Below are 12,459 nucleotides of genomic sequence, written 5' to 3' on the forward strand. Positions count from 1 at the left end.
CCACTTCTTGCACTTTCCATGATTTCCACGGGCATTTCCATGATGAGTGCATGGTGCTTTACGAATCAATCCGTCCCGAGTGTTAATATAAATATCACACAGTTGAATCGTACAATCTGGGATGCCTTCTAGACGTATGCCCATTGATTTCATAACGCTTTCAACAGAACCACTTCTTGCACTTTCCAAGATGTGGCCGTCTTCGCCTGCCGGTTGACAACGCCGCCGCCGGGCGTAAACGGACGTAGTACCAATGCCGCGCGGCCCATGGAGACTGCAACGCCGAGCGTCGGTGTTCTGTTCACCGGAAGGCAAGCGTGCAAGCGTACAAGTACATGCGCACCAAAATCCTAATTTGACCAGACACGTTCCACTCATTTCCGAGGTTAAGAGTTAGTGCAGAAACGGCAGCAAAGTTCCAACATCCCCCACCTACATTTTCGGCGCGACAAAGGCATTTAGAGCGGCGAGCGGCGACCGAAGTTGGGACGCCGTGAGGCATAGTCGTGCAGGGAGCCGTTGATGGGCCTGGTTGGTAGGTTGGTTGACGACGAGGGTTGGGGAAGGTGCCAGGGTGCAAAACAGACATTTCATGCCGAACATGTCCGAAGAAGCTGCTAAATTGCGGCAATAATTTTAGCGCACCTACATGGGGAATGCGAGCGTCGAGTGCTCGGCGCTCAAATTGCCACTAGTGTCGCGAATAGCTGCACATAGGGACTCAATGGTTCAAGGAATCGTGCTGTTGCAAATATAATTTGGGAAAAACACTGCATTCAATTTTTACTGCAAAATTATTTGGAATTTAGGGTGTTGAGCTTGGTCTGAGTTTAATGGCCATGAGATGCAGTACACTGATATGTTACAATTGTCCAGCACGGTTGATTTTTTTGTTCTTGCAATCTGAGGCAAAAGGTGTGAAAGTTTTCTTGTAATCATTGGCAAATGGGTGTAGCTGTGAGAATCAAGCTTCCTTCGGTCCTGAAAAATTTATCCTGTGTGTTTTTGGTGTCAGATGGAGGCTTTCTACATTTCACTGTTAAGAATCATGCCTAGAAAATCCCATGATTTGTATGCTAAAAAATTATTATGATTCTTGAATGCTTGTCATTCCCAATCCCTTTAAACAAAATTTACATGCACACCCTACTGTATAACCTTGCTGCTCAGCAGCCTTCTCAGGCGAGCACCGGACATGGATTATTCATGATTGATACTACTGAAAAATGTATTCAGATTTAAACATGCTAACTATCAAACAGCTATCTTTCAGAGAGATGCAAACTGACCTACAAAGATGAGTGGGATTCCGGACAGGTCATGGCAGCCACCCACTGTCAGCATGCAGACCACGTAAGTGGTGCTGAGTTGTTCACCACTTGCTTGGCTTTGCATGCAAACATGTGTCCAATCCATTTTCCTGTGAGAGATGTGAAGGGGTCTTCCTTTGTTTTTGATTTGATGTAGTTCTTAAGCCTTAGAGACACAGTGTAGAAACATGGTTCTGACAATTCTACTATGTGTGCCCTACAAATGCTTAGGACCACTGTTGTCAGTGACATGGCAAGAGTGGTTTGGAGGATGATGCCCATGAGATGTATTTTTGTGAACTGGCCGTGTTAATGATAAAAGATATAACTTCCCAGAGGTGGTGCCCAGGTATTGCATTCGCAAGTTTCCCCGATACATGAACTTCACTGAACTGTTAATGTATTCTATTAGCAATGTGTAGGAGTGAAGCAGGCATTTTCCAATTGCTTGCAATAGGAAGTTGAGAGTTGTATCAATCAGTGCAGTTATGTGTCTATGATAATTTTATACTCATTTCTTCTTCACTAGTGCCACCCTTTGCCTTGCACAAATCTCTATGGACTGATAAGTTATTGGGCAGACAATTAGGCCTTTGGGATGCTTTTACAAATGATCTTTTGATTAAATGGTGAAATCCTGTGGGCACACCGTGATGTACCTGCACAAATCCACATGTTGGGAGTGTACCCAAAGATCGGTCAAAGTAGACCCTTCAACAGCAAAGCTTGAAAAATGTAATGGTCGAGGACAGATGTTGGTGGGGTGCTGCAATGTGTTACTTTCTATAGAAGAATGTCTGCAGGATGTGCTTTATTCAAAATTTATCTGCTGCTTCATCAGTGTCTCATGTTTTCTGTGTAAAATGATTTGTTTGTTTGTTGACATTTCTCACATTAAGTGTTACAAAATTGTGGTGGTATTGCCTTCCAGGATGGGTGAGATTGTGGTCGAGCTGTACTGGAAGCATGCTCCAAACACCTGCAGGAACTTTGCAGAACTCTCGAGGAGGGGATACTATAATGGTTGCAAGTTTCACAGGATCATCAAAGATTTCATGATTCAGGGTAAGCCACAAATGTGTTGCAGACCTTACATATTTTTAAACTATGGTTTTGTTTTGTACATTTTTGTCCAATTTTGTATGGGTCATATTTTAACAATGCAGACATCAAAATGGTGAGGCATGTATGTATTTATACACATACATGTATATATATATATATATATATATATATGTATATATATATATGTATATATATATATATATATATATATATATATATATATATATATATATATATATATATATATATGAGCAATGAAGTGGGGTGCAGCAGACATTGCCCTGTCGCTCACGTTTCTCCACCGACCGTCGGCGTGCGGTTTGCGCAGGTGGTGACCCGACGGGCACCGGTCGCGGCGGCGCCTCCATCTATGGCCAGACGTTCGCCGACGAGATCTCGCCTGAGTTGAAGCACACCGGCGCCGGCATCCTCTCGATGGCCAACTCCGGCGCCGACACCAACGGCAGTCAGTTCTTCATCACGCTGGCGCCCACCCAGTGGCTGGACAGCAAACACGCATCTTTGGTAGTAGGCCACCCGGCCGGCTGTGCGCCCCCTCTCGCTGGGCGGCTCCCCTGGCCTGGTGCCGCCAGCTGGCTAGGCTCGGTGTGGCCATGCTACTTCCTGAATGTTTTATGTTGTTCTTAATTTCGGGTCCACGCACGCGTCGACGAGTGTCGACGAGCGGCTCGGCGCCTGAGGTCCCTCCCCAGTGGAAATGGCCGAGAGGAAGCGGATGTCCTTTTGTCATGTCTACCTGGTCAAGTGAATGCCAAGCCGCTCAGCGCCGAGCGTGGTCATGACGAACGACGTGCCGGTGAGTTCGCTGTCTCGTCCGCAGGTCGTGTCCGGACGGGCATGGACGTAGTCAAGCGGATGGGAATGGTGGAGACCGGCTCGGACGACCGGCCGGTGGACGACGTGAGAATCACGCGAGCCGAGGCCAGCGGCGCGTGACGAACCGCCCGCTTGTCATCGTGCCCCATCGGCCGCTCCCTCCGGCTTCATGTCAGAAATACATCGCCAACTGCTTCGACCGCCTTTCACCGTCGCCTCGCCTTACGGGAAACCATTGCTCATGGTAAGCCTTTTATTATGAAACATCGGATATACGGTTCACGAGGACAGGCGGCAGCGGCGCGCCGGTGCCGCCCGGCGCCGCGATCGCCAGCTGTACCAGCCGCGCGGTCCGGGCGGCGGCGCCGGCTCCGTGCCACGCCAGCCGCAGACGACCCGCGCGTGCGCGCTCGCGCACTCAGGGAAACGGACAGCGGGGGCGACTCCACGCAAGCAAGCACTGCCGCAGCGCCGCACCTCAGGCCGGCAGCGGATGACCGCCGACGGCAAATTCTCACGCATGATGTGGACAACACGAGGAGCGCTTCCACGACCTCTTCACTAAAAAAACAACGGCGATTCGAGAACGGAGGCGAGTAGTGTTTTATGACAAGACACAGTAAGTGCATACACGGCTCCCGTCCCGCCGGTGAGTAGTAGGACCGGGCCTCTATTGCACCGGGCAAACAGTCGGTCGCGGCAGTAGCCGATGGTCACCTATGTTGTACAGTGGTCGCCGGAGCGGGATACAGCGGGCCGCGGTCAACGCTGGAGAGGAGGGCGGTGAAAGGGTCGGCGGCGCGCGCCGGCGGCCCCGCCCGGCCGCGCGTATTGCTGTGGAGGGGCGGCCAGCGTCCTGCCCCGCGAGCGGGCCGCAAACCAGCGCGCCGGCGCACGCGTGCACACAGATACAACACACGCGAGCCGCGCCTAACAGCGCTGGCACCCAATGTTGACTGACAACAGGCTACACACTCATCGCGCTGCGATGTGCTTCAACAAATCTCGCACAGCACATCCAACAATAAATCTCGCGGAGAGTTGGGGCCGAGCAAGGGGCCAATGTACAGCAGAGGCGTTTCAACACAAGTCAAAAGTAGAAAAGTTGACAAGGTCACGCGCTAAAATGCGGACGCCGATAAAGGCTGTCGAATGTGAAGATAACGCAATGGCACCATGGAGACTAGTAGAAAAGTATACACATAAGAACAACATCTTGCTATGTTCACGCACTTCAGCCCATCGCTACTGTCTCCACTGACTAGCCTTCAACCCATAGAGTACCGTGGCGATCGACCCGCCATCTGGTGGCGGGCGCCGAGGTACAGGTTACACACGAGGGCACCAGGCGTCCGCGACTCTGCGCCACCGCAGTTTCAGTCCTAGTTTCCATTGGCACTTTTAGAACAATTTGTAGATTCCAAGTCCGTGCCGTAAATTCGGCCGGCTTTCCTGGCCATCTTGCAGAGCATTTCCACGGAGGGACTTGTGGGCGGAGCGCAGGCTCAGCACCCACTCCTTCAAGCCAATCTCGTCCTGTGGAGGAGGCGTCATCGGTCACTTGCCCGGCCGGCAACATGCTGTGCCGTCTCGCCTGCACCCTGACACGCTCGCTACGTCATCTCCGACGACTGACTCCACGACGGAAGTGGCCGGCGATCAAACTCAATCACGCAGGACTTCGCAATCCAGTGATTGCCTAGCACACTGGAGTACGTGGGTAAGTGGTCCCTCTTATCGAACCATCTAAAGCAGGCGGCACAGCTGCCGCATACCAGGGACATTGCGGAGAACCCATACCTCACCTCACTCAAATCAGGCACCCAGGCCACCAGGCATCCCTGAATCGGCGTCCGCAGACCTGCGGCAGCGCGCGCTGCGGTCGCGGCACCCCGGACGCCGAACTCACCGAGTTGGTGAGCACCACCTTGCCTTCCTTGGTCTTGATGACGATGCTCTGCTCGCCCTTGACCTGCTGCAGGTCGGCTCCGATGTCCTCCACCAGGTCCATGAAGATGAGCTCGGGCTTGCTGCTGCCGGACTCGGGGTACAGCTCCAGCCGGTTCGGGTACAGTTTGGCGTAGCGCGTCTGCCAGGCCGAGGCGAACGGCCCGCCCAGCTTCTTGATGTAGCCGTGCAGGATACAGTCGGAATCTGCAACAGGCCCGGGGTCCACTGACAGCTGACGGCGCGGAGGCACCCGGAGTTTTCACCAGAGGTTCACCAACAACTACCGGTGTTGTAACCAGTTGTTGTGCTGGTAGCAACCGGAACCAGTGACACCAGGGCGAAGACAAGCCTCTGTCCTTTCCGCTGGCACTACAGCGCCGGGCAGGGCGTGCTGCGGCGCGACGCGGATCTCCAAATTCTCCAGGCGGCCAGGGCTCTGTCAGCGCCTCGGACGTGGGCATATGGTAATGAAACACTGCCAGGCAGGGCGCTCACGATCCAAGGGGAAAAACGCCAGGCCTAAAAATATAATATTGTATCTCGCTACACAACCGGTCTGGAAGAGGTTGCGAACCAAGCCGCGCTTCTTGTTTAATGTTTAGTTCGAACCTTTTGGTTGGGTGCATTTCTGTGATCAGCACAAGCGCTACGCAGTGCTTGTTGCGTCAAGCCACGCCCCTGACGACCCGGCCGTGAAATTCCGGGTCAACGGGAAGGTTTTGCGCAATGCCCGGCACCATCCGTCTTGCTCTCTGACGTCACTTGACCTTTAAAGTGGCCGCTGCCACTGGCCATCCCGGTCAGGGGGAAGCGGATATTGTAACCGTCACAACATTCCGGCCTACGTACGCCTTAACGCGTGCCCTGCCTCTCCCCGCCTCCGCGACATCGGCTATCAATCTATGGTCACGCATCCAGTGAATGCGTTGTAACTGACGGATATTCATGCAGTTGCCTGCAAAACGCCAGTTAAAAGCGCGAGGGCCACGTTTTGTGATGTGAAACTGGCCCTCAGAAATGGTCCATCCCGTGGAAAACGTTTGGCTGTCTTCAAACTCGACGGTGGAAATTTAAATACGAAAATCTTGTTGCTGTTTACGTTTGGAACTTATCTTGAATACGATCCAAGCGAAAACATCCGTCCAAACGTAACATAAATACGCACTCAAGTGAATCTTAAGGACGCCAGTGGTAAAAAATACTTCATCAATGAACTTCGTGTCCTTCAACATAAAACGCGGAGATACCCCTGGACTGCACGGGACTAAGCAAACGGGACTGTGTGATGCATGTTGCAAAACATGCAAACAATTTTGTTAGTGACATAACTGCATCCTCAACGATTTGCGTACAGCCCGTCGAAATGAAAACCGGACCAAAGCAAAATGGCTCAGGCTTGTTTTTCTTACGACACTTCGAACAAGCTTTAATTCCTAAGATTGCGTTTCGTTGCTCAAATATTAGTAACAACGCGCTCAAACCATTTGACACGCCCGCACGCCCGCCCGCACGCACGCACAGAGCACGAGACAGCTGCGTGTCCCTCTGGCAATTTCTCCGCATATCCACATGAGCTGAGATGTTTGCATCTAGCGACGGGGTTACAAAGGACGCTTGCCCCGCTCGGCACCAGAAGGCAGTCTAACGACATCCTGTGCTCGGACCATCACTAGACTGCTGCCACCCACAGGGCGAGACAACGGCCCTTCCGCTCCGCCGCTCCCGATGACCACCACCGCGGCACACCAGAGCCACCGGCTCTTCCGCTCCTCCGCTCCTGACAACCACCACCTGCGCGGCACATCACAGTGACCGGCCCTTCCGCCCCCCCCCCCCCCTCCCCCGCTCCTGACGACCACCCCGGCGGCACACCAGAGCCACCAGCTCTTCCGCTCCTCCGCTCCTGACAACCACCACCTGCGCAGCACATCACAGTGACCGGCCCTTCCGCCCCCCCCCCCCCCCACCCCTCCCCCGCTCCTGACGACCACCCCCGCGCGGCACACCAGAGCCACCGGCCCTTCCGCTCCGCCGCTCCTGACGACCGCCCCCACGCGGCACACCACTCACCCTTTTCGTCGGCGTCGAAGCGCAGCTTGTGCTTGGATCGCTTCTTCTGCTCCAGCTTGTCGGCCTCGGCATTGACCGTGTCGAACACGGTCTCGGCTACCTCGTTTTGCCAGCGCTCCGATATCACGAGCGGGAAATTCTTGTACAGCTCCTGATCCTGCTCCGTGAGCTGTCGACACCAGGGCAACGGCGTGTGAGTCGCGAGCGGTCACAGGCGGGCAGACGCGTCTGCAAACGGACTGAGCTGCAACACCGCGGACCAGCTCAGGCCGTGCAGCAGCCATCTAACACGCGGCAGCGGCGCCGCTGACCAATCCCTTTCACCTCGCACGACGAACCCCGGAACTATTTAAATGGACAAATGCTGCCCGACTTCCAGGACGTGCATACGGGTTTCTGAACCGACCAGCAGAATTTCACGAAAACGAACGCATCTCAAACCCTATCTAGCGGGGGTGGGGGAAGATAGCTCACACCGTGTATCCACGACCTTTTTCAGCAGCTCACAATCTCAACAGTATCCAAATCACCGTGTCCTGGCCGCCCTTGCTTTCAGCTGCTTTACTGTGCTGCTCCTCCCAGTCTCCCGGTACCCTCAAGCTCACACCTCCGCCCGGTGTCGTCCCACCACCCACCTTGATGCCCTTGGTATCTTCCTCGTCGAAGGAGCCGATGTCGAAGGCGTCGGCGGCGTTCACCTCCCCGCGCGGTGGCACCAGCGGCGGCGTGTACCGCTGCAGGTACACCTGCTGCCAGTCCAGCTCGCGGAAGAACGGGTGTTCCTTCACCTCGTCCGACCTGGCGGCCGCCGGGACACGGCGAGCACGGGGTCAGTCGCGCCACGTGGAGCGCCTCGCACAGCAGTCGGCGCAGCGGTCGGTGCCTGGTTCCGGATTTACGCACGTGACATTTAACGGCCCGTCCCCGTTATTTGACGACCGGCCCGAGCTGTTGCCGGAAACTACGACCGACCGGAGAAAACAAGGAGGTGTAGCTGGCAAGGGAGTCCGAGAAGAACGGGGGCTACCGGTCAACACCAGGGGAAGCAGGAGGGAAAGGGCTGTCGGCGGCCGATCCAAGGGGGGGGGGGGCGGGGGAGGGGGGTGGGGAGCGAACCGATGTTGAAAAGATAACCAACTCGACAGTCCTGTACCCGGGATCGCATATGTCACCCTCCCTTTGCAGCGGTGGATATTCACACTTGAACACTGCTTCACGTACGTGTCCAGGGAAAGATTATATACGAGCAGTCACGCCCTCGGCACACCAGTCAAACATCGTGACGCCGCGACGCCGCTCCGAACGCCGTCCCGCTATAGCGCTACATCAGTCAAACAATAGCAACCAACCCTGTCACAAACACCACCAACCGCTGCCACAAACACCGTCAACCCCTGCCATATCCCAACGTGGACCAGTTAGATAGCATCACGTCACATCAACACACCGGCCCAACGCCGTCACGTCAAGTCGCCACATTAGGCGCACATAACTCTCACAGTCAGGCCGATTGCCCTGTTGCGATCTGCAACGTAGTGGATCTGCAAGGCGCGAAATGCTTTTTGGTCACCCCCGTATTACATATTCTTAAGTGTCACCCATTTACCAGAAAATCAAGGCCTGTGTCAGTCTCAGCATGTCCGCCGAGCTATAAGAATTCATCACCATAAAAACCATACGACAAGGATCGACGACGAAGCCAACGAAGTATGGTAGACGCGCTTCCAGCCAACGGTCCGGAAAAAGCCAGCTGTCTGTGCGTATCCGTCGAATATTTCGTGCAGTGTTAACCCATACGCAATCGCATAGAAATTCTGATCCAGTTGCTCGGACAGGGCACGGTCGCGACTGGCTAGAGAATCCCACTTCCCTCCTGCCATCCCAAACAGAGCCCCCCTCCCCCCCCCCCGCCAGCTCAATCCAGCACAGATCTGCCTGTTCCGCGGCGCGGACATCAGGAAATGAAGGCATCACCTGCCATGAACCGAGTGACCTCCACAAATGTGCTTTGGTAACAGATCTCGGCCAGTGTGAGTTGGAGGCTAGGCTCAGTGACCTGGGCCACGTTCCAGTGTGAGTTGGAGGCTCGGTTCAGTGGCCTGGGCCACGTCCAGTGTGAGTTGGAGGCTCGGTTCAGTGACCCGGGCCACGTCCAGTGTGAGTTGGAGGCTCGGTTCAGTGGCCTGGGCCACGTCCAGTGTGAGTTGGAGGCTCGGTTCAGTGACCTGGGCCACGTCCTGTGTGAGTTGGAGGCTAGGCTCAGCGACCTGGGCCACGTCCTGTGTGAGTTGGAGGCTAGGCTCAGCGACCTGGGCCACGTCCAGTGTGAGTTGGAGGCTAGGCTCAGTGACCTGGGCCACGTCCAAAGTGAATAGGAGGTGCAGCTCGGGTCTGAAACTGAAATGTTGGAGGACGTTGAGAAGGCTGGCATTTCCGGAGACTCTGTCACTTCTGTGATCATTAAGTGTCAAAGATACTCAAATTAATGGCTGCGTGAAGGGTCATGATGGCTGTCATGACGTCGCTTGGTTCTCATCGTAATTGGATAATTTAGCAATACTGAAATTGACGGTAAGTCTGTAACTTCCCGTACACATACCCGATACTCCGCTGTCAACGACATTAATCCTCATGACCTAAAGGAAACTGCTTTGTTGCGTCTCTGCTGACAAGTTGCATATTTACCTCCTGGATTTTTCCGGGCCATTAGTCATTGAGCGCTGATGTCATGAATTATACGATGCAGGTTGCCTCTCTCCCGTCATCGTCGGCGATTACTGTAGAACCGACACAAATGAAGCCATTAAATGAACTATCAAAAGGCTGCGGCTTTTATCTAAATTCACGACGCAATGATGAGAGCAGTGATGGGGAGGTGAAGAGGCACTCCAGCGGCCGCAGCACAAGAGACCCCGGAGCAGGCCAAACGGCCAGGAGACAAACCGGCAACAAATCTTTGTTACCTTAAATCTCGTTATATTGACCGCTCTGTGATAGATTGCTCGTGTCACTCCAACATTGCAGCTGGCTACGTTGGAACATCTGTGTCACACGCCGCACGCTCCACCGATGCCATTTAGTTGGATGGGCTGTGGACTCCCAGAAAGTGACGGCTCGACACCGACAACGTTACTGTCAACGAGGCTGACCAGGTTAATGTTGCCAATAAGTGGGTTACCCAGACGAGTGGGGGGCCGAAAGAGAATCTCGGACAGTGCGGCCAGGCCGAGTGATTGACAACCACGGCGCAAACCACCCTACGGTGGTCATGGGATGCTCACTACAGTCTGCGGGTTAAGGTGGTCATGACGAGGAAGTCAGCAGCACGGATGCCTCAGGCGTCAGTGTGTTGTCACGACCTGGTCCATATGGTTCTGCGGTTTTGACACCCGCCACACTCAGTGTGCGCGGCGGCTTGGGGCTCAGGAACGGTCATGGGATCTATGAAATAGCTCAGCACGTTAGGAGACCGAGCACTGGCCCCGGGGCGGTGGACTTGACTTGGAGGGTGAGATGTCATTGGCACTGCCTTCGATCCCGAGCAGTCACGAACCACTTCACGGAAAGGGGCTTCCGAGGGCTCCGGGGCGGACAGTCTGTCACCGGACGGGACCCCCGAAGGCTCTGGGACGGACAGTCTGTCACCGGACGGGACCCCGAAGGCTCTGGGACGGACAGTCTGTCACCGGACGGGACCCCGAAGGCTCCGGGGTGGGCGGTCTGTCACCGAACGGGACTCTCGAGGGTTTTGGAGCGGACAGTCTGTCACCGGACAGGACCCCGAAGGCTCCGGGGCGGGCAGTCTGTCACCGAAAGGAACTCTCGAGGGTTCTGGGGCGGGCAGTCTGTCACCGGAAGGAACTCTCGAGGGTTCTGGGGCGGACAGTCGTGACAGCGACGGGTACAAAAAGGGAAGGCCATGGCCTCGAAAGAACCGACGGCCTCCTTGTTAGGCAGGGGTTCGGAAGCAGTCGGTATCCATGTAGCAGCCAGTCAGAGACGAATTCTCGCCTGCCGCTCCGGCAACAAAAACATTGAAATCAATTTGTACTTCTGTTAATGGCCATAGGTGTGATCAAAAAAGGGATCCGATTGTTACGAAGACTGTTTATACCCACTGACCACCAAATGTCTTTTTTGAGCACCAAATATGGCGCCACTGCAACCTTGCCATCTATAGCGGGAGCACAGGGGTCAGTCGACTGACACTGTAACATCCCTAATACGCCCTTGTCAAATTACAGCCTCACATAGCTGTAATTTGACAAGGGCGCTTTAGGTTACCAGGGTGCATTGTCAATAATTTTGCCTGAAATCATGCAACATATCGTACAACCTATATGGCATGGGACGCACGAACACTCATTATTTTGTAAGCGGACAGGCAGCCTCGAAAATGTCAGAGAGGGTAACACTTGAAAGCAGGAATCTGAGATCTAAAGGTTCTATCGATAAACACATCCTGCCGACTGGTGAGAGGGGAGCCGTAACCCAATGCTGAGTTGGCTATCACAACACCCGTTCAGAGATGTTGCAGTATGCTCCGCGAGGATGCATTGGTAAGTCCCTGCCAAGCAGCTTACAGCGAAAGTCTACCCTCCAAACGCTCCACCAGTCCAAGAGGCGCTCCAACGCGACAGACAATTTCTGCCCGAATACCCTAGCGTGACACGACCGTGGCTGTCCCACCAGGCCCGGCCTTGTTCTCTCGCAGTCAGCTGTCAGCAGATCATTCACGGGCCACCTATGCGCTTGCCAGTGCGAGAACCCGCATGCCCGCCACCAATTGGCCAGCGTCCGGCGCCTACCAACTGCAGGAACGGTTCAGTCGTCTCTACAGTTTCCGTCTGACATTGTTCTGCTCAACCAACTCTCGCCATCGGTCTTCTCAAACGTCAACACGTCATCTTCAGATACTACAGTCCACTGCCGAGTTTTCGGTAGCCAGTCCCGTATACAGATTGGGGACAACTAGATCTTCAAATAGAGTATGAACATGTCAGACTTCGACGGCCGTCTCCATGCCTGGCTGCTTCAGCGACCAACTTTAGTAATTTGCGGGTTTACTGGACCGTGTTAGCAGGCTGCTCTCTGCGCCGCTGTGAATTTCTTGGGATTCCTTTGCCGTTCCGAGCGGCTCCAACGGCAGTTCTTTCTAACGGACTCAAATTACAAACTTCTTACATTCTTTCTCCATTTCCCCCAAGCTTCCAGCCTTAATAAAACC

At 54.3% G+C, this 12,459-nt stretch overlaps 2 protein-coding genes across 2 annotated transcripts in view; one reads left to right on the top strand and one right to left on the bottom strand.

The window, feature by feature from the left end:
* Positions 1-473: 473 nt before the first annotated feature.
* LOC119111892 (peptidyl-prolyl cis-trans isomerase-like 1) lies at positions 474-3,397 on the top strand. The gene is made up of 5 exons (XM_037235750.1): positions 474-535; positions 1,263-1,353; positions 2,242-2,375; positions 2,704-2,900; positions 3,198-3,397. Exons 2-5 carry the CDS (start codon positions 1,298-1,300, stop codon positions 3,330-3,332), a joined length of 522 nt encoding a protein of 173 aa, XP_037091645.1. The 5' UTR covers positions 474-535; positions 1,263-1,297; the 3' UTR covers positions 3,333-3,397.
* Positions 3,398-3,461: 64 nt separating this feature from the next.
* The window catches only part of LOC119111891 (G protein-coupled receptor kinase 1-like), an 87,511-nt gene continuing 78,513 nt past the window's right edge, over positions 3,462-12,459 (bottom strand). The window contains 5 exon segments of the mRNA XM_037235749.1: positions 3,462-4,693; positions 4,695-4,748; positions 5,122-5,366; positions 7,233-7,401; positions 7,868-8,030. Coding sequence (XP_037091644.1) covers positions 4,595-4,693; positions 4,695-4,748; positions 5,122-5,366; positions 7,233-7,401; positions 7,868-8,030 — 730 coding nt within the window. The 3' untranslated portion in view covers positions 3,462-4,594.

The sequence above is a fragment of the Pollicipes pollicipes genome, unplaced genomic scaffold (genome assembly GCF_011947565.3).
Source record: "Pollicipes pollicipes isolate AB1234 unplaced genomic scaffold, Ppol_2.1 Scaffold_7261;HRSCAF=8764_pilon_pilon_pilon, whole genome shotgun sequence".
NCBI lineage: Eukaryota > Metazoa > Arthropoda > Thecostraca > Pollicipedomorpha > Pollicipedidae > Pollicipes > Pollicipes pollicipes.